Source organism: Lactuca saligna, chromosome 2, assembly GCF_052625555.1.
Source record: "Lactuca saligna cultivar CGN05327 chromosome 2, ASM5262555v1, whole genome shotgun sequence".
NCBI lineage: Eukaryota > Viridiplantae > Streptophyta > Magnoliopsida > Asterales > Asteraceae > Lactuca > Lactuca saligna.
This window is the reverse complement of record NC_136418.1, coordinates 119,262,881-119,281,482: the sequence shown is the minus strand read 5'-3', so window position 1 is coordinate 119,281,482 and position 18,602 is coordinate 119,262,881. Positions and strand designations below refer to the sequence as shown.

The window sequence follows — 18,602 nt, the reverse complement described above, 5'->3', positions numbered from 1 at the left end:
TGAATAATGTAATGGTGAAGAACCTTTATCCGCTCCCGAGGATTGATGACTTATTTGGCCAACTTTAGGGTGCGTCTTGGTTCTCCAAGATTGATCTGCAATCAGGTTATCACCAAATGCGAGTCAGGGACGACGTGGTGCCGAAGATAGCCTTTCAAAGTCGCTATGGTGACTATGAGTTCATGGTAATGTCATTTGGGCTCACCAATGCTCCTGCCGCATTCATGGACCTCATAAACCGCGTGTGCAGATCGATGCTGGACCGATCTGTGATTGTCTTCATCGATGATATCTTGGTTTATTCCAAGACTTAGGAGCAGCATGAGGAGCACCTGGGGGAGGTGCTGGAGACGCTGAGGAAGGAGAGACTTTTCACAAAGTTCTCAAAGTGTGAGTTCTGGATTCACGAGGTGCAGTTTTTGGGGAACCTTGTCAATTAGAAGGGTATTCCGGTCGATCCGGACAAGATAAAGGTCATGATGCAGTGGGAGATTCCGAGGTCTCCATCTAAGATTTAGAGTTTTCTCGGTCTAGCGGGTTACTATGGGAGATTCATCCAGGATTTCTCCAAGATCACTGTTCCTTTGACCCGACTGACCAAGAAGTTGTTGATATTCCGCTAACTTTGCTGACAGACGTTGATGACTTTGTGGTTTACTGTGATGCTTCTTTCATGGGCATGGGTGCAGTGTTGATACAGCAGGGTCACGTGATAGCATACGCTTGGAGGCAGTTGAAGCCTCACGAGGCGAACTACCCGATGCATGATTTGGAGCAGGGGCTGTATTTTTCACCCTCAAGATTTGGTGACACTACCTTTATGGGGTTTGTAGTACCACTTACACAGACCACAAGAGCTTGAGGTAACTGATGGATCAACTGAATCTGAACATGAGGCAGCGTCGGTGGTTAGATATGGTGAAGGATTATAACTGTGAGATCCTTTATCGCCTAGGGAAGCCCAATATGGTGGTCAATGCTCTTAGCCGCAAGGCAATGAAGGCTCTGATTCAATATATATGTCTGAGGATAATAGTGATTACTCCATTTTTAGAATGGATTTGGGAGGCACATGTCGAGGGTATGAAGGAAGAGCGTCGGATGTGTGAGCAGATTGTAGGCCATATGGCCTCATTTGATTTTGACAGCCATGGGTTGTTAACCCTGCATAAGAGGGTTTGGGTTCCGTACTGGGGCGGTGTACGACAGGTTCTAATGGATAAGGCCAACAAGTCGAGGTTCTCCATCCATCCCAGGGCGACGAAGATGTACCGGGATCTTCTCCCTGACTATTGGTGGCCCTGCATGAAGCAGGACATAACATTGTATGTGGAGCGGTGCTTGACTTGTAGGAAATTCAAGGCCGACCACTAGCAACCCCACGACAAGATGCATCCATTGGATATTCCCGTGTGGAAATAGGAAGATATCACTATGGATTTCTTCACGAAGCTTCCCAGGACCGCACGCATAGTAGATTCGATATAGGTCATCATGGATTGGTTGACCAAGAGTCCTCACTTCATCCCGATCCAGGAGAGTATATCGGTTGAGAAGCTAGCCAAGAGCAATGTACATGAGGTGGTGGCACGAGATGAAGTGCCGGTTTTGGTTGTGTCAGACCGAGATTTTCGTTTCACTTCCAGATTTTGGAAGCAGTTCCACGATGAGATGGGTACTCGTCTTCACTTCAGTACCGCTTTTCACCCTTACACTGACGGGCAGAGTGAGAGGACGAACCATAATCTCGAGGATGTGCTGCGCGCTTGTGTATTTGATTTTGTAGGACCCCAATCTGTTGGGGTGAGGTCGGTCTGAGAGTCATGGGCAGTACTAAAGTGGTGCTCAAGACAACGGAGAAGATCCAGCAGGTCTAGAGCAAGCTCCAGACTGCTCAGAGTCGGCAGAAAAGTTATGCCGACAAGCGTCGTTCAGACCTAGAGTTTTAGGTAGGGGATATGGTCCTCCTGAAGTTGTCACCTTGGAAAGGTGTCATCCAGTGTAGGAAGCGGGGCAAGCTGGGCCCCAGGTACATCGATTCGTTCAGGGTTTTGGCTTGGGTGGGCCAGGTTGCTTATCGTTTGGATCTTCCAGCAGAGCTTAGCTAGATCCACAACACTTTTCATGTCTCCCAATTGTGGAAGTGCTTAGTCGATGACTCCACAGTTATGCCTTTAGAGGATATACAGGTTGATGACAGCCTGAACTTCGTCAAGAGACCGGTAGCCATTCTCGACAAGAAGATGAAAGAGCTGAGGAACAAGAGGCTAGAGCTGATGAAGGTGCAGTAGTAGCACCGCAAGGGCTCGTAATGGACTTGGGAGCACAAGGAAGAGATTGGGGAGCACTACCCAAAGTTATTTCTAAGCGTAGCGGACTTCGAGGACGAAGTTTGATTCAAGTGGGGAAGAATTGTAACATCCGTCACTTGAGGTAATACTTATTTAATATCTTTGTAATTAATTGTTTGGCTATGAGATAAATAATGGATTATTGTGTGGGCTTTAGCAACTGAGCCGATAGGATTTGGGCTGCCCGAAGAAATACGTTGGGCGTAAGCTTGGTGTATGCGGCGCGTAGTGCAACATTGGATGCGGGGGCGGAGGTGCGTACGCAAGCAGACTCAAAACCCTAAATTTTTAGCGTTTTGAGCCATATAAACACAACATTATGACTCAAACTCTAGCCTCCTTACCGGCCTCTAAACCTTAGAAACCCTAGATAGCCTTTCATTCCTTATCCTTGTGAGTTTTTGGCCTTGTGAAGCTCATTATGGTGTTTAGAAGCTTGAAAGGGGAAATAAGAAGTTTAAGAAGAAGAACTTGAGTAGCTTGAGTTCAAGGATCTGAGATAACATCACCATTTGGCACTTATTTGACGTAAAAAGCTTTCAACTTTCCTCATGAATGCTTAGATCTATGTTAATGGTCTTTTGGACCTCTTTAGGTCCCAAGAATGGATTTATATGAGTCCAATCCGTTTCTAGACTAAGGGTTTCCACCCTTAGTGCTAAATGTGTCCCTAGAGTAGTAAAGTTTCAATCTTGAAGGTCCTTTTGCTACCATGCATGAGTTCTAGTCATTTCCATGGAAGTTAGTTGCTATTACAAGTTTAGGTCCATTTGGTGGATTCCAAGCAACCAAGTAATCGACTTTATTCGTTAAGACATGTTAACAGACTCAGATATGTATTTTAGGCTTAAAGTCTTAAGGGATTAAGCACTTTTGAGGAATATGGCTTAACAGGGTGGTAAGATGGGCGTACAAGCCATGCAACTTGTACGCTTAGCGTACAGAGGAGTACGCCCTGTGTACTCACTGATTTGGGCTTCACATCATTTGGGCCTCAGTTTGGGGTAATCTTTGGACTTCTTAGCTTTTGGGCCTTACTGGGCCATCAAGAGCCAGTTATTGGGTTAAGGACATGTTTGGGCTTAGGGGAAAGCCTATTTGAGGAGTTGGCCGAATTTAGAAAATTGGGACAGTAGTGGGCCTTTAGTGGTCCATTAGTGGGCTTGGAAATATTAGATGGAATTGGGCCTATGATATGGTCCAAATTAGACCAGAGGGTAAAATGGTCAGTTTATCCTAACAAGGATTATGGGATTTTGACGAAGTGTTGTTGTGATAATGACAGCAGGGGAGTCATTGGAGTAGCCGTTAGAGATTCCTTACCGTGAGATTCCACATTTAGCCTTACGAGGTGAGTTTCCTCCTGTAGGAACGAGATGAAGGCACCAATTTCGGCTCGTTTATGTATCTTAGTATGTTCCGCACAAAGGTCTGATGTTGGGCAATGCCCGATGTAGGTTATTATGTATCCGGATTCCAATTCGATGTCGGGCGGTGCTCGAGGAATGTTTGTATGCTTGATGTCTACGAGATTCTTGCATGTGCTTGTTTTATATGTTTCTAGACTTCATTATGATGCCTGGGAAAGACTGAGGAATGTTTATATGTTTCCGGATTTCGGTCCGATATTGGGCGGGGCCCGAGGAATGTTTATATGTTTATGTTATGTGATTATTTATGTGTATTTGTTGTTATATATATATATATATATATATATATATATATATATATATATATATATATATATACACACCAAGCTTTGCTCGATGTTGGGCAGGGCCCGATGCCGGATATTATCCGATGTCGGGCCGGGCCCAATGCAGCGGGCAAGGCTCATGTTATGTTATTATGTGATTATGTGTATGGTGTGGTAGTTTGGGAGACTCACTAAGCTTTGTGCTTACAATTTTCAATTTTGGTTGTAGGTACTTTCGGTAGCAAAGGGAAGAGCTCGGGATGACTGCAGTACACATACCATGATTTTAGCCTGGGATATTTTTACTCTTATATGTTTGACATATGTTTATTGTAACATACCCGCTTTAAAATTGTATTTTGTAAATGTTAAAAGTAAATAATATTATGTAATATTATGTGATATTGAGTATTGAGTTCTAACAGATAGTTTTTTACTAGAAATGAAGTAAAACTATGTTTAGAATCACTGGAAAATATTGAAAGTCTTATGAGATTCCAATCAAAAGGCAAATATTGAAATTTACAAAAATATATAATTTGAAATAATTATAATTACATTATTGAAAGTTGTAAATAATCTCGTTAGAAACATTTAGGCGAAAACCTCATCGAAATCCGAGTTATAACGAAGAAGTTATGACCAATCGAAGATCCGCGACAAACCGGCACAACACCGAATGACGTAAAAAGTAAGTTTTTGATAAACTACTTTTTAGCCTTGGTGATCTAAATAAAAGTCGTAGTATTTGTTAAACCGAGAATTTTCATAAAAAGAACGTCCAAACCTAAATTCGTTTGAAGAAATTATGATTTTTCTAAGTTTCAGAATAACAGTAGACAGCTAAAAACTCGAAATGAAGATCGATCGATATTTAGCCGACACAACCTAAATGAGAATCGAAGGTCTCTTCAATAGTAGTACAACGGTAAAAAGACAGACGAAAACAGACGTCATATGAAGAAGTTAATAATTTTTAACGGATTTTCCTGTCCCGATCTGTTAAAAATAATAATATTAAAAATAAAGTCAAAATTAGCCGATGAAGTCTAAACGAAAGTTGTAGAGCATAATTTTACCTACGCACGCATATAAAGAACATAACAAAACTAAGCCAGTATGCGAAAGTTATGGATTTTAGAAGTTTGGGGATTAATTTATGAGGAATGTCACATGGATAAGGTCGGATCTTGCACACGTCACCCGCCCCGTGTCCGATCTCGGTGAGTCAGCATATGCGTGTCCGATCCAGGGAGCCGTCCGAAGCGCGGTCCAATTAGCGTCCGACGCGTCCCCCCCCCCCAATTGCACCCGAGGCCTAAGTCCAATCAGATGCCGCCACCTGCCTTCCCTCGCCTCCGAGCCTCAGTGCTGCGATGCATTTTCCCTTTCCTCTTGCTTCGGATCCAAGGCTCGCAGCTATATAAAGGGTGCGAGACCTCCCGGTTAGATTTAGAAAATTGCCACTTTTTCACCCCTAATTCCATATTTTAGCTATTTCTACTTCCCCCGAAGCCCTGAGATCATTTCTAACACACGAAACACTCCCCGAAGTGCCCAAGGAGCCCGAGAAATTTATCTTTTCGGTTTAAAGCTCAACCCTCGTAGGGCCCAGTTTTCAATAAAGCTCCTGGTTTTCAACGAAGAAAGCTATTTATTATAACGAAGTGCTGCACAAATTATTATTTTAACCCCCGGTTAATTCACGGTGAGTTCAATATATAGGAACAATTGTATGTTATGTGTTATATGTGCTATGTGATTTTCAGTGTTATTATTCCAGGTTATTTTCCCGTGTTATTTTTATTTGCTATTTTAATAGCAAAGTAATACCTTTGACCATGTGATCAGTGACAGGACTTAGATTCACATTGGTACTGGTATGTAGTCTCTGGCCATGTAGAGAATGTCTTCGTAAGAGAATGACTTCTATTCTATGGCATTGGCAGAAGGTTAGACATGGTTATATGCCTGAAATCTACCAAAATGTTAATTAGAAGTTGTATGTCTACTGTGACATTTGGGCCAAAGCTTTATTGATGTATATCAAGTATGGAAATTGTTATGTCTCAATGATTGTATATCTTTGAATCAAATCATTGATTGATATGGAAAGTTTGTCACATTATTCACATATGCCTTTGTTGTTCCTTGTTCCTCTTTGCTTCCGCCATATTGAAGTATATATATGGCATAACATTATATTGTATCTATTATTGAACTCACTAAGCGTCACCGCTTACCCCTCTCAATGTTTAACAAATTGCAGGAGATAAGTAACCACTATAGTTGTATACTATTTGAAGGTTTAGAATAGTTATGAAACTATTGTATTTTGTACTCATGTATGTATAAATTATAGTATCCTGGGAAGTTATGTAATATATAACACTTTGTAATAGTCGGTTTGTATCCAGTAGTTTGTAATCACTTTATCAATGTACAATATTGTTTTTATGAATATGCATGTAGCATGTTTTGGAGTAACAATTGTCAAGTATGAAAGTTTGGGACTTTCAAAAATATGAAAGTGTAGGTATTTCATTTATGATGTTCTGAGAAACAATGACTTATGATTTTCATGTGATGTTTTGATTACTATGGTTTTATTAATAATTAAAAGCGAAAATTTTGGATCGTGTTTTTAGGATGTTTCAATTCTCCTTTAGGCGAAGTTTTCTAATTACCCTTTAAGAGTTTGCTCTAAGTCTTGGGTCGAGGAGTGTTGCACTTCGGGCCTAGTAATCTAAGTTAAGTCGAGATCGTCACGTCGGGGCATTTAGGACTTATGTATTTTTATATCAAGGGAAAGGTTATGAACCTCTAAAGCGTTTATTCATGTCATGCGAAAAGATAATGGGCCTTTGGATTTGACTGTCATGTTTAGGGAAAGGTTATGAGCCTTTAAAGCCTATGGTTGCATCCTTGCATCGATTTTTCTTGAGTGATGTGGATGATCAGTCCTTGTTACTACTTGGTAAATATGCACAACCTCTTGAATAATATTTGACACTTAATGGGCCCAAAACAAGAGCTAATTGTTAGGGTGTGGTTATCCACATGGAATTAGATCACATTCCCTTGCCCTTACTGTGTCTTATTCTATTTTCTCCTTGCTCTAAGCGTAAGAGTGATGCGAATTATACAAGTTCCAAGTCTAGGGTATGGGCCTCTCGTCTTGTGTTTCCAAGATGCAGGATGTATTCTAGTGCATCTCTACCATCTGGCTAGTATGCCAGGGTTGTCCAGGGCATGCTAATGGGTTTGATATCAACAAGTCTTACTGATGATAAAATATAGAGCGAGTATGTTACATGAGTATGCAACATCAACGTCGTGACGTTTCTTTTTGGATTGGCATCTTTGTCAGATAATGTTATGTCGGCGTTGGAGGTTTCCTTTTGAGGTGCTCGTTCAACTATCGATCCCCGTGTATGCGTGCCACTCTCTACTCTATGTCCTAGTGTCTCCGACTTTTTGGCTTTTAGTCTTGTGGGCAATAAGAGGCTCATTGGGATTTGGTAGGCATCATATCCCATTTTCTCATTTTCTACACGGATCTGTCTCGAGCTTTTCTTTGTTGATTGTGTTACTTTTTAGGTATGGTTCTTGGTCCTTGCTCTGTGTTTTTGCTAAAGTATGGGGGGTCTGCTTGGTGTTGTGGGGTGGCACATCTTTCGATACAGTTTCATTGCTGCTACTGTGTACTCCCCCAAATTTATTTAATCGAGGCCTTCTCTCGCCTTCCATCTTGATGTTGTGGGGTAACTGTCAATATCGGGTTCTTCTTCATACAACGATGCGTTCATCGTTTCCTTGGCACGTATACTGTTTCCAATGTAGCGATGGCTCTGCTGTAGTGTGTGTGTAGGTTACATGAAACGATTGTGGTTGAGCCTGTGTTTATACTAAAATCCACCATTCCATGGATTAATGATGGTATCGCCCGGAGCTGGAAGAGCATTGGCTGTCTGAGGAGCATGCCATCATCGGCTGGGTGACGTACCAACCAGAACTCTATCACCCTTGTGGTTGTTTGTTTCCTGTCATGGATGACTAAGGCCAGTGTGAGGTTTATGGTGCCTAGAGGCCATAATTGATGTCCCGTGATTTCGATGAGTTGGCCCTTAGTTGGGAGTTATCGACCTTCTTTCCAGGAGGTTGGGAGATGGCGGAAGCAGTGTTCGTAAATAATGTCGTTGGTGTTGCCATTATTGATTAGCACTCAATGGATTTGCTTGTGGTGCACATAGGCCGTTATAAAAAGTAGATCCCTGGGATTCCATTTGGGCATGCGTGGATTTTTCAATGAGAAACTGATATTAAGGATGTTTTTAGGTAGTACCTCGATATAGCCGCCTGCCTCTTCATGCTCGCTCCTCTCGAGAGGTCTCATGATCGTAATAATTTCCTACTTAACTTGGCATTTGCCCTTATCTTTTTGATCTCGTGTATTCCTCTGTTCAACGTAAAACTTGGACCTCAAGTCCTTGGCAATTGCTATGAGGTCACCCGTTAGGTGTTTTTCATCCATTTCCTTCCTTAAGACCATGCACTCGCTGGTATCGTGGGTTTTACTTTTGTGGTGTTCACAATATTTCCCTTTTTCTTTGTCCACCTTTAGAGGTGTTTTCTTAACTGCATGCACCTTAGCGTGGTGAATCCGGGACTTATCCTTGCCGAAAGGACGGAACCTGCGAGGTGGGTGCCTTAAGCGTCGACTGTGCTTGTCATGGATTTTGTCATGGTGGTCTTAGCGATTGGAGTTTGCATGGGAGTTTTCTTCTTCTTTCTTGATATACACGTTTGTGATGACCTTCAGGTTGGTTTCCTTTTGTTCCCCGCCTTCGATTCGTCGGATGTATTTTTTGACTCTGTATTTGAGCTCGTCTCTCGATTGAGGTACCGTCCCCTGCATCTTTTTTGAAAAAGGTCCAAGGAGTACACCTTGGGAGAAGGTGTCAGTTACAAGGAATTCTTCATAACCTGAAACGTTGAGTGTCACCAGTGTGAATCTATCATAGTATGCATGTATCGAGTCTCCTTCTTTTTGCTTGCATGACAATATGGAGTTTGCATCTCCCTTCCCCTTCCGTAGTTGCATGAAATTGTTAACGAAAAGGTATCTCAGCTGTTCGAAACTCCCAATGCTACCCGGTCATAGTGCCTTGAACCATTTTTCAGCGTTACTGGATAATATAACAGGAAAATACATACACATGAAATGCTTGTCCATCCGTAGTGAAGTCATCGTCCACTCATAGGTGTCGATGTGCTCGTCGGGGTCAGTTGTTCCATCGTACTTGGGGATATTTGGTATAATTTCCCAATACGGGATCTCATACTGCAAGAGTTCCTGGAAAAAAGCAGAACGATGCTCCTCAGGGTTTCCATGCGGGGGTATGGAAAACCATCGTACATCGTAAATTGTTGGGTGTAATAAAGATTTATGTTTGATTGATTGTACATTGCTGCTTGTGAGATGTATGGTTGCTGCTGGCAGCTCGATTGCGTGCTTTGCTGCAGTTGTGAGCTTTGCTCCGAATGTTGAGACATGCTCGGAATTGACCCCTGGGGTGGTTAGATGAAGGTGCTTAACTATTACGTCGATGGAAAGTGAGGGTTGGTCTCTCCTGCCAGCGGTGTTTGATGGTTGGATCTGTAACACTGCTGGAAATAGTGGTTGAACATCGTACGTTGTTGAGTGAAAAACAGGACACGCGGCATTCCTATTACCGGAGAGAACTAGTAGTTGACGTTGGGTGTTGAGTGGGGGGATGAGATTGTTCATGGGGACCAGGTGCTAGTTCCCACCTGTTGCGGTTGCGTATGCGGCTCAGGGACTACCAGTTGTGACTGCTAAGTTGACAGTTGGGACTGCTGAGTCACTGTCGACTGAGATTCTATGGTCATGGTTGTAACCGAATGCTTTGTTGTGACGGATGTTGGTCGCCATAGGGCTGCAATTACTGCCGTTACGGTTCCCCATTTCGGACCTGTCGTATGTGCTGCTGGTGTATGGGCATCCGCTTATCCATCTAAGGCAAATGGATATGTTCCATCAAGTGACGACATTGATCTGAGTGGGCTCATCCCCCCCCCCCCCCCCCCCCCCGTCGGACACCGCATGTCCCTTTTTTGTCATTGTTGCCATCTAGAGTCGTTTGAAGTTTGTGTAGCTTCGAGTACACACCCGGATGACGCCAAATGTTATGATATGTGTTCGAGCTTAACGAAGTTTGTGGATTGCTTCGTCTGGTAAAGATTGAGAATCACAGCAAAAAAAAGAGTCGACGTTAGTTGTCATCCGGGAGGGGGTCCTGGAACGAGACTCTTACAGTCTAGTCAAAATTTGCATGAGGGAATTAGGGTTTTGTATTAGATAAAGTGGCAGCGATCCCTTCTTCTAGACAAGAATGGTCCTTTTATACCTGTCGTCTGGGGAACATGTCCCCAACAACATCTTCTGTCTTGTATGGACTGTTAGGACGTGGAGGCCTCCTATTGGTGGGTCGTGCACCACTAGTGGTTATCCGCTATTGGTACAGAGTTACTGAGAAGCGACGCTATGAGCGTTACACTTGTTGTTCTGGGGAGCAATTTAATACTATTTTGGCCTTTGATGGGCCTTGATGCTGGGACGCCGGGGCCTAAGCGCGAAAGCGTGAGGGCCTAACACTTATGCTGGGCAACGATCATTAGTTAGGTTGTTCTTTAAATAACCACTCCGTTATCTTTGACATATTCCTGGAAGGGTACGTTAACACGGACCAATCCAAACATTGCACGTTAAATTTATTTCATATTCTGTTTTCAAGTCTTTTAATAATTTAATTTTAATAGTTTTCCACATAATAATGCAATGACATCTAAGGGTCAAACGAATTACATGGAAATAACATCGTTGAAGAGTATCTTGGAAAAGTTTCATGATGGGTTGTCGAAGTTGTGGAAGGTAAAGTTTTTTTGAAGCATGAACTTTTCCATCATTTTCCCAATCAAATTAATGTTGATCAAAACACCAGAAGGTGCATTGATTTGGAATTGTTACTTGATCCCGATCCAAACCAGATTTCACTATCATGCAATACAAGTTTGAATGATTTCTCAAACTCGTATTTCTATCCCCCTTAAAAAAGAGACCACATTTCTTGCATCAAGCTTTGCTTGGATTACTAGAGTTTTGACACAAGTCGAAATGTTGTCAAATCCTTGAATTTCTTTTTGTAGCTTTGATCGAAACAACTTTTAGTTATTTGACGAAGCTCCAACCCCAAAATAAACATTGTGATCAACAATACTCGGATATTATTGTTTGCAAAGATGAACAAAGAAAACTAATAAGCAATGAGTGAGATTGTCTTTTTGAGAGATTAGAAAGTATTTTTGAATGATGTGATAAAACTAACAATCTAATACTTATTTATAATACCTATTTAGCTAACCTACAAGGGGCAAAAGGGTCATTTAGGAGAATAAAAACTACTACTAGTTGATTAGGTTAATTCGGCCCACTAAATATATAGAATCAAAATAAAAACTACTAATAATAATTAATAAAGCCCGTTCAGTTTTTTTATATTATGAAGGATAAATTGCATGAATTACATGAATGATCGATGTGGTTTGGGGGAATCTATATGCTTAGTCTGTGGGTATGATTATTAACTCAGATGAACTATATTATATATTTTTGTTACACGCTTGGTCTCCGTCGGACCTAAAAAACAATTATACTCTTATTCATTTCTTTGTCAATTAATTTATTATTTGTATATAACATTTTTTAATTTAAACTTAAAAAGAAAAATCATCCCTCTTTCACAACCCTCCTATATTCTTCTTCAGCTGATATTGTGTGCCCTGGTTCTTTATGCTGCCTAGGATCCCTTGATTCTTGATACATTCCTTCTTCGTACTAGAAACGTCACAATGTACTCTGGTGACCATTGCACCACCAACCTCCGTTCCAAAACACCACACACGTCTCTGCCCTCTATTCCAGAAACACCCCACACGAATCTCTTCTCTTGTCATCTCCGGCTAAAACAACCCTTTATAGCGAAGACCTTGAACCAATGAAGTTCCATTGTCTCTAGATGTTTAATTGGACAAAGCTCCGACTGTTTGAGACTAGATGGGATGAGAAGAGAGTTTTTTACAATCCTAAACAAAGTTCATAATCCTCACTAATAAATGAAAATGATTATGCTTCTTGTCATCCTTTTATGTATTATACCACATGTCATTTTGTGGTAAATTTACATTAAATTAATCCAAGTGTCAATTTATGGTTTTTTTTTTTTTTTTTTCCTATTTTATTAAATTTCATATAATCTTTAAATATAATAAATGTTATAATAAATGTATATCGGATTCATTAATGCAACTTTTCTTATAATTTCTAAATTTCTAAATTGAATCCAATTATTTTAGTTGTTTATTTATTTAAATTTAAAAGATAAATAAGCAATTCAATTTTAATAATTAAATATTTTTCTTGTTTTTTCTTAAAATTTAAATTTCCTAAATTGTTAGATCTTCATGTTTATTTTTTTTAATAAACCTATGTAATACATGTGTCTCACAATTAGTTATTGAATCAAACAAACCAAGAATCATTGACACAATTTCAAACTTTTATGCTTTAATTTTTTTTTCTAGCAAAGTATCAGTTGATTTCAATCATTGTCAAACAACCTGACAATCAAATAGAGTCAAACAAATCCTATAATCAAGTTCGTAGGAAGAAATAGGAATGGTGATCGATTTTAGAAACACCAAATTTCCAGGAAATCAAAACGGTGGTTGATTTTAGAAATCAATTTAGAGCGGTTTTAATTTTTCATGTCGCATATCAATAATTAACCTACCTTTCCCCTAACCAATTTTTGATTCTCTATATCTCCTTTTCTTTTCTTGGTACTATACTACCACCCAACCCATCAAAATCAAGTTTACAGGTTTCTGGCGAGAAAAGAGGAACTAGAGGCAGCGAAATGGGATTTCAATTAAACAATTTGGTGATGGATTCATATCAGTTAGGGAGGAATGGATTGAGGTTTAAGAGTGGTGGACGGAAGAGTAGTTGTGGTGATGGACTCCGACAAGAGTGGGAGGGTCAAATCGAGGTAGCTTGGTGCTCTCATTCTCCGGCAACGTAACTGAGAGAGAATGAATGAAGTAGGCATGGCAATTTTGTCTTTTTTACGTTTAGTAGGGACCAAAGATCGCAATGAAAATATAGGGACCAAAGATCGCAATGAAAATAAATACTAGGGACCGTAGAAATTAAAAAAAGAACATGACTAAGCGTGCAGGTTCCCCAAACCTCAGGGACCATTCTTGTAATTTACCCTATAATCAATTTCTAAATAATAAAATGTATATATAATTGTATACATTCATAGTACACATCTAATACACACCGAAATACCCATAAAATTAGTAAAAATAGCATTTTTAAAGTAGCAGACAGACAAAATTTTCATCACCAAATGTATATTGCTTATATTTTTAAATAGCATCTCCGCTAGTCTTCTCACAACTAGCACTCCCTTTGCCAGTAATACGCAATAACTTCCCACCTGTATCACATTATGCACGTTAGATTTTTTTTTACAACAGGCAGTATATAGGTTAAATAACATATATGTGTGATCAACAAGTTTCTATAGACAATTTCCAAAGTCCGCAATCTTATTCATCAAAGGGTTTCTTGATGCTATTAAATGCATAAGCAACACACCCATGAGCCTCAAATTATCATATGACAAACTCTTTCGTCAAAGGTAGAATTTGTTTCGGCGACTAGACTTGGTGACCAGTGATTATAACTTATAAGTGATCAAGAACAATAACAAAGAAGTACAAACGGAAACATTAATGACCTTCTAATCGATATCCTTGATCTCGCAGGACTGTATCCACGCTTGTCTTAAGCCGGTGTCTGAACTCCCGAAGTTTCTTAATCTCCTTCTTCATGTCGGCCTCAAACTTCTCCTTCTCATTGACAATGTCGGCATCGTTAATCTAATTTAATGACGAGATTTCAACATGCATGAACCCTTGATCAGCGTTCAGATTACGTAACACTGATAACGTCAATAATTTAAAGAAATACAAATTAAAATTTACGCGTACCAAGTTCCCTATGCTGTCGAAAACATCAACACCTTCTTGAACTATCTTTAAAACTCGTTCCATCTCACCTTGAAGGTTTCTACTGGCTCCCATTGATGAATTATTTACAGAATATGAGAAGTAATTGAATTATGAAACCTGAACAAGCCTTCGCCGGCAAAAAGAAATATATACGAGGAGAGACGTAATTATCTTTTGCAATTCTAGGGTTCGCTTATATATCTTTTTTTTAGAAGGGCTAGGGTTAGTTTATTTATAATATAAAATAATAATAGTTCCATTCCACGTATTAATGCATCATGTTGGGCCGGGTTTAAGTCTGTAGTTCAAATCGAAGAGCAAACCGGGCTTTTTGTTGAGCGATCAAAGAGGGAGCCGATGAGGCTTAATGATTTGGTGGGATGGCAATGCAATTAAGGGACGTTTGGGATTGTTTTTTGAACTTAAAAAAGACTGCACAAACAAAAGAAATATTTAGAAAAATGTTTGGATTAGTTTTTGAGGTGATTTTTTTTTTTTTTTTTTAATATATATGATAGAGTTCAATTAGGATAATATTAGAAAAATGTTTGAAAGAAGACTAAAAGGCATGGAAAGAAAGTAGGAAAGAAAAAGAGAGTGATAGAGTTCAATTAGGAGATATTATCATTTCCATTTAAAAAACCCAAAAGCAAACGACCAACATCCAATTGGATATCCGATTATCTTCCAATTGGATCCATCCAATTGATCAAGCTTATAATATTATCCAATCTCATAGTCATGGTCTGATTAAGTATCAAAACTTAAAAGTATAGAATTAGAAAAAAATTGGATAACCGATAGTAATTTCCAACATATAGAACTGATCTAATCTTATATTCAATTTGGCCTGATTAAACACAATCAATTGGATTGGACCAGATGATCACACCCAACATCCAACCGATAATTGTATTATACCGATTCTATAAAAACACATTGAATATTGAGAATGCCTAGTTCAAAACATTTCATGAGATTCGGTTAAAATTAGAAGTCAACTCATATGGATTTTTATGTTGGATAAAAAGATAATAACAAGGGTTCCTATAGAATTTATAAAATCTATTTATTTAATGGATTTCAACATTCCTAACGAAACTACTTCTTATTACCGGCGGGTCCACTTTAACCTTCATTATCATTTATCACCCTCACGCTTATGTTGAATGAACTATTGCATACATATTCCTATTTTTTCCGCTCCCTCTTGATTCTTTTGGCCGATGTTAATATGAGGAAATATATTTTTCACAAATGTTAATGTGAGGAAATCAACTTTTCACAAATGTCAAGGCAAACAATCCATTTTTTTCTCGCATATGTCAGTTTGATAAAATTCATTTTTTATAGATGCCTTATGTCTAAATCCATTTTTCTTAAATGGGTAGCAGAGAATTTCGCTGACCCTATATGTAAAAGGATAATGAATTGAAATGGTAATATTTTATTCACATTTAGTTATTAATTTTTTATTATTATCTATTTGTCACTGAATTATTGAAACTGTTCACATTTTAGTCTTACGACCGGTATCAGTCGGTCATAAGGGTAAAATGTGAACAGTTTCAATAGTTTAGTAACAAATAGATAATGAAAAAAAAGTTTAGTGACTAAATGTGAAAAAAAATCGAAAGTTCGTCTCTCTCAAATTATCCTAATATTATACCCCGAAAAAGGTATAAAAAACGAAAAACGAAAAACGAAAAACGAAACCAATATTATATTTATAACTTTATGTTATAAAACTATGCAATGTTATATGTATAAAAATTATCCTAATATTATATGTATGAATTTTGTATTATGAAATTATGCAACATATAAATTGAAAGATGGATGTTAATGTTGAAGGATGTTGAGGTAATAGTAACTTTGACTTCAATGGCGTTGGTTCCCATGGTAGATATGGTGGAAAGATAAGTGTTTCGGATAACAATCTATTCTTGTAACATTCCGTTTGAAATTAAATAAACACATAACTTAATTAATTAAAATAAGTAAGTAAATAACTAACCCTAAATCCCGAGATGTATATTATATTTTATTGTAGCCCTAAATCCGTAATAACTTAAAAGGGTGTTGATTTCGGGGAGTTAAATGTCATAATTTGGATTTTGGCGGTTAAAGTGTAATTTATAGATTAGTTTTGTAAATAATTTGGAAGGCTAAGGGTTGTTTGGTAAATTATTGATTTATGTTGAAAAGTATTAAGAGGGAGGGGCTGGAAGTGTAATTATGAGTTTAATATGCAAATGGACGAGCATAAACCCGTCACCTCCTCTCATTTAAACCCTAAACCTAGATTCAAGCTCCAGCTGCCGCCACCCTTATCTTTCCATCTCCGGCACCGCCATCCTTATCATTGCTGCCACCGCCAAGTGTCGTGGTTGCTACCCCTTCTGGCGAGAGCGAGTTTGACAACTGAGTGTTGGGTGTGTCTGCTGCCACTATTCCTCCACCTTTCTTCTTCATCTTCTTTTCTGTCACCATCCACAACCGCCCTCAGCAGTTTCCGATGCTGTTCCGACTGCCCCTCGCTTCTGACTTTGTTCCGCAGCAACTAGCCACCGCCGCCGCTTGTATAATCTTCCTTTTCATTTGCTCCGATCTAGGTTCAGCACCCTAAGGAGGACCAGTTGCATTCACGTTTGTGTTTGTGCTCGAGTTTATGTGTTTTTTAGCTATGGTTGTCGGCTATGTGTGTGTATTTGTTGGCCGCCAACCATGGTGGTTGCTGCTTACTGCCATTTCCTGCCGCCACCAGCCATTGTGGGAGGTGATTGTATGTTTGTTTTGGTGTAAATTTTCTTGTGAATTATGGCATGATGTTGTAGGAGAAATCTTTGGTCATAAAATCATGCAAAATCCCCCCCCCCCCCCCCCCCCCCACCACCACCGTGAGGGTGTGGCTACCGCCGTGAATCATCGTCGACCACCACCGCCCGAGCTGGTAGTGGGTGGTATCCAGCCTAGTTGAACCCTAATTTACCTAAAAAAATTAACCTGGACCTAATTGGCATGTGTTTGGGTTGGAAAACCTAATTAGGGTTTAGGAAACCCTAATCTTGGAGACTTTTATTTGGGACTTGTCGGGACCCGCGTTTTGGACCATTGGATTGGAATTATGAGTTATGCCTGACCACATTGTATGATTGACCTAGTGGATGGGCTTAATGGATTATATGCTTAATGGGTTAAGTTTTCTTACTTAACCCTAATCGCCATTTTATGTGAAACCCTAATTTTGTTTGGGCTTCAAGTTGGGCCTTTCTTTTGGGCTTAGGTGTTTGGGTTCTTATTGGGTCATCTGAGAGCAAGTGTATGGACTAGGATATTTGGATAGGCTTTAGGGTAAGGCCCATGAGAGGGGTTTGGGCCCAGTTTGGAGAATTGGCCATTGTTGATTGTTTGGATTTTGGGTCGTCAAAGTGTGATTTTGGGCCTTGGCCTTGGATCAAGCTAGGTTGGGGTAAAGTAATCTTTTTACTACATGTATGGATTTATGGTTATGCATTGGAACCTAATTATTAATTACGTGTTGTTTTGATGTTGACAGTTCAGGGATCTATCAGCCAACTGATAGAGTTTTATTTGCAGGACTTCAGCAGTTCGAGGTGAGTTTCGTTATTGGGTTTAGTGGGTCCAAGGCACCAACGCCAGCCCATATTTATGTTATGTTGTTAGTATGCTAGTTGTCTTTGTTACTCTTGCATGTTCCCGATGTCGGGCCGGGCCCGATGAATATTTGTATGCTATGTATCTATGTGATTATTTCATGTCTACGTGTTTCTTTTAATATATGTTATTGATGTTGGGTGGGGACCATTTTACCGAGCTTAGCTCGATGCCGGGCTATAACATCTAAAAATATGGTCCCAAAATTTTCATTTTTAAGATAGATCAAGTAGTACTTTTTTTCATAAACCAAACATACAACTCAAAAGAAAACCAATGTATCAATTGTCATAAAAATAAGAGTAGAATATTATATGCAGAATCCCGGTGGTGTGTGCGAGGCAATCAACTCAAGCTCTTCTGCTTTGCAACCAGAAGTACCTAAAAACAAACTCACAACCATAAGCACGAAGCTTAGTAAGTTCCCTAGGATACCTCATACCATACATATCATATAATGGGCCCCACCCAAAATAGATGTGGGTCCCGCCCACACTCGAATAACGGGTACCACCCAATAAGATACGGGTCCAGCCCACACACGAATAATAGGTACCACCCACTAAGATACGGGCCCCTCCCACACTCGCATAACGGACCACGCCCAAGCATGAGATACATACACTAACACATACGAGCATCACACAAACAACAAATATATCAACACAATCATATTAGGGTTGGCTTTGGTTCCTTCGACCCACTATACCCAG

The 18,602-nt window shown here is 39.6% G+C and overlaps 1 protein-coding gene across 1 annotated transcript; it reads right to left on the bottom strand.

The window, feature by feature from the left end:
- Positions 1-13,479: 13,479 nt before the first annotated feature.
- Positions 13,480-14,351, bottom strand: LOC145029027 (uncharacterized). The gene is made up of 3 exons (XM_078977677.1): positions 14,191-14,351; positions 13,938-14,079; positions 13,480-13,634 (listed from the first exon to the last, which is right to left on the bottom strand). Exons 1-3 carry the CDS (start codon positions 14,281-14,283, stop codon positions 13,564-13,566), a joined length of 306 nt encoding a protein of 101 aa, XP_078833803.1. The 5' UTR covers positions 14,284-14,351; the 3' UTR covers positions 13,480-13,563.
- Between the last annotated feature and the right edge of the window lie 4,251 nt (positions 14,352-18,602).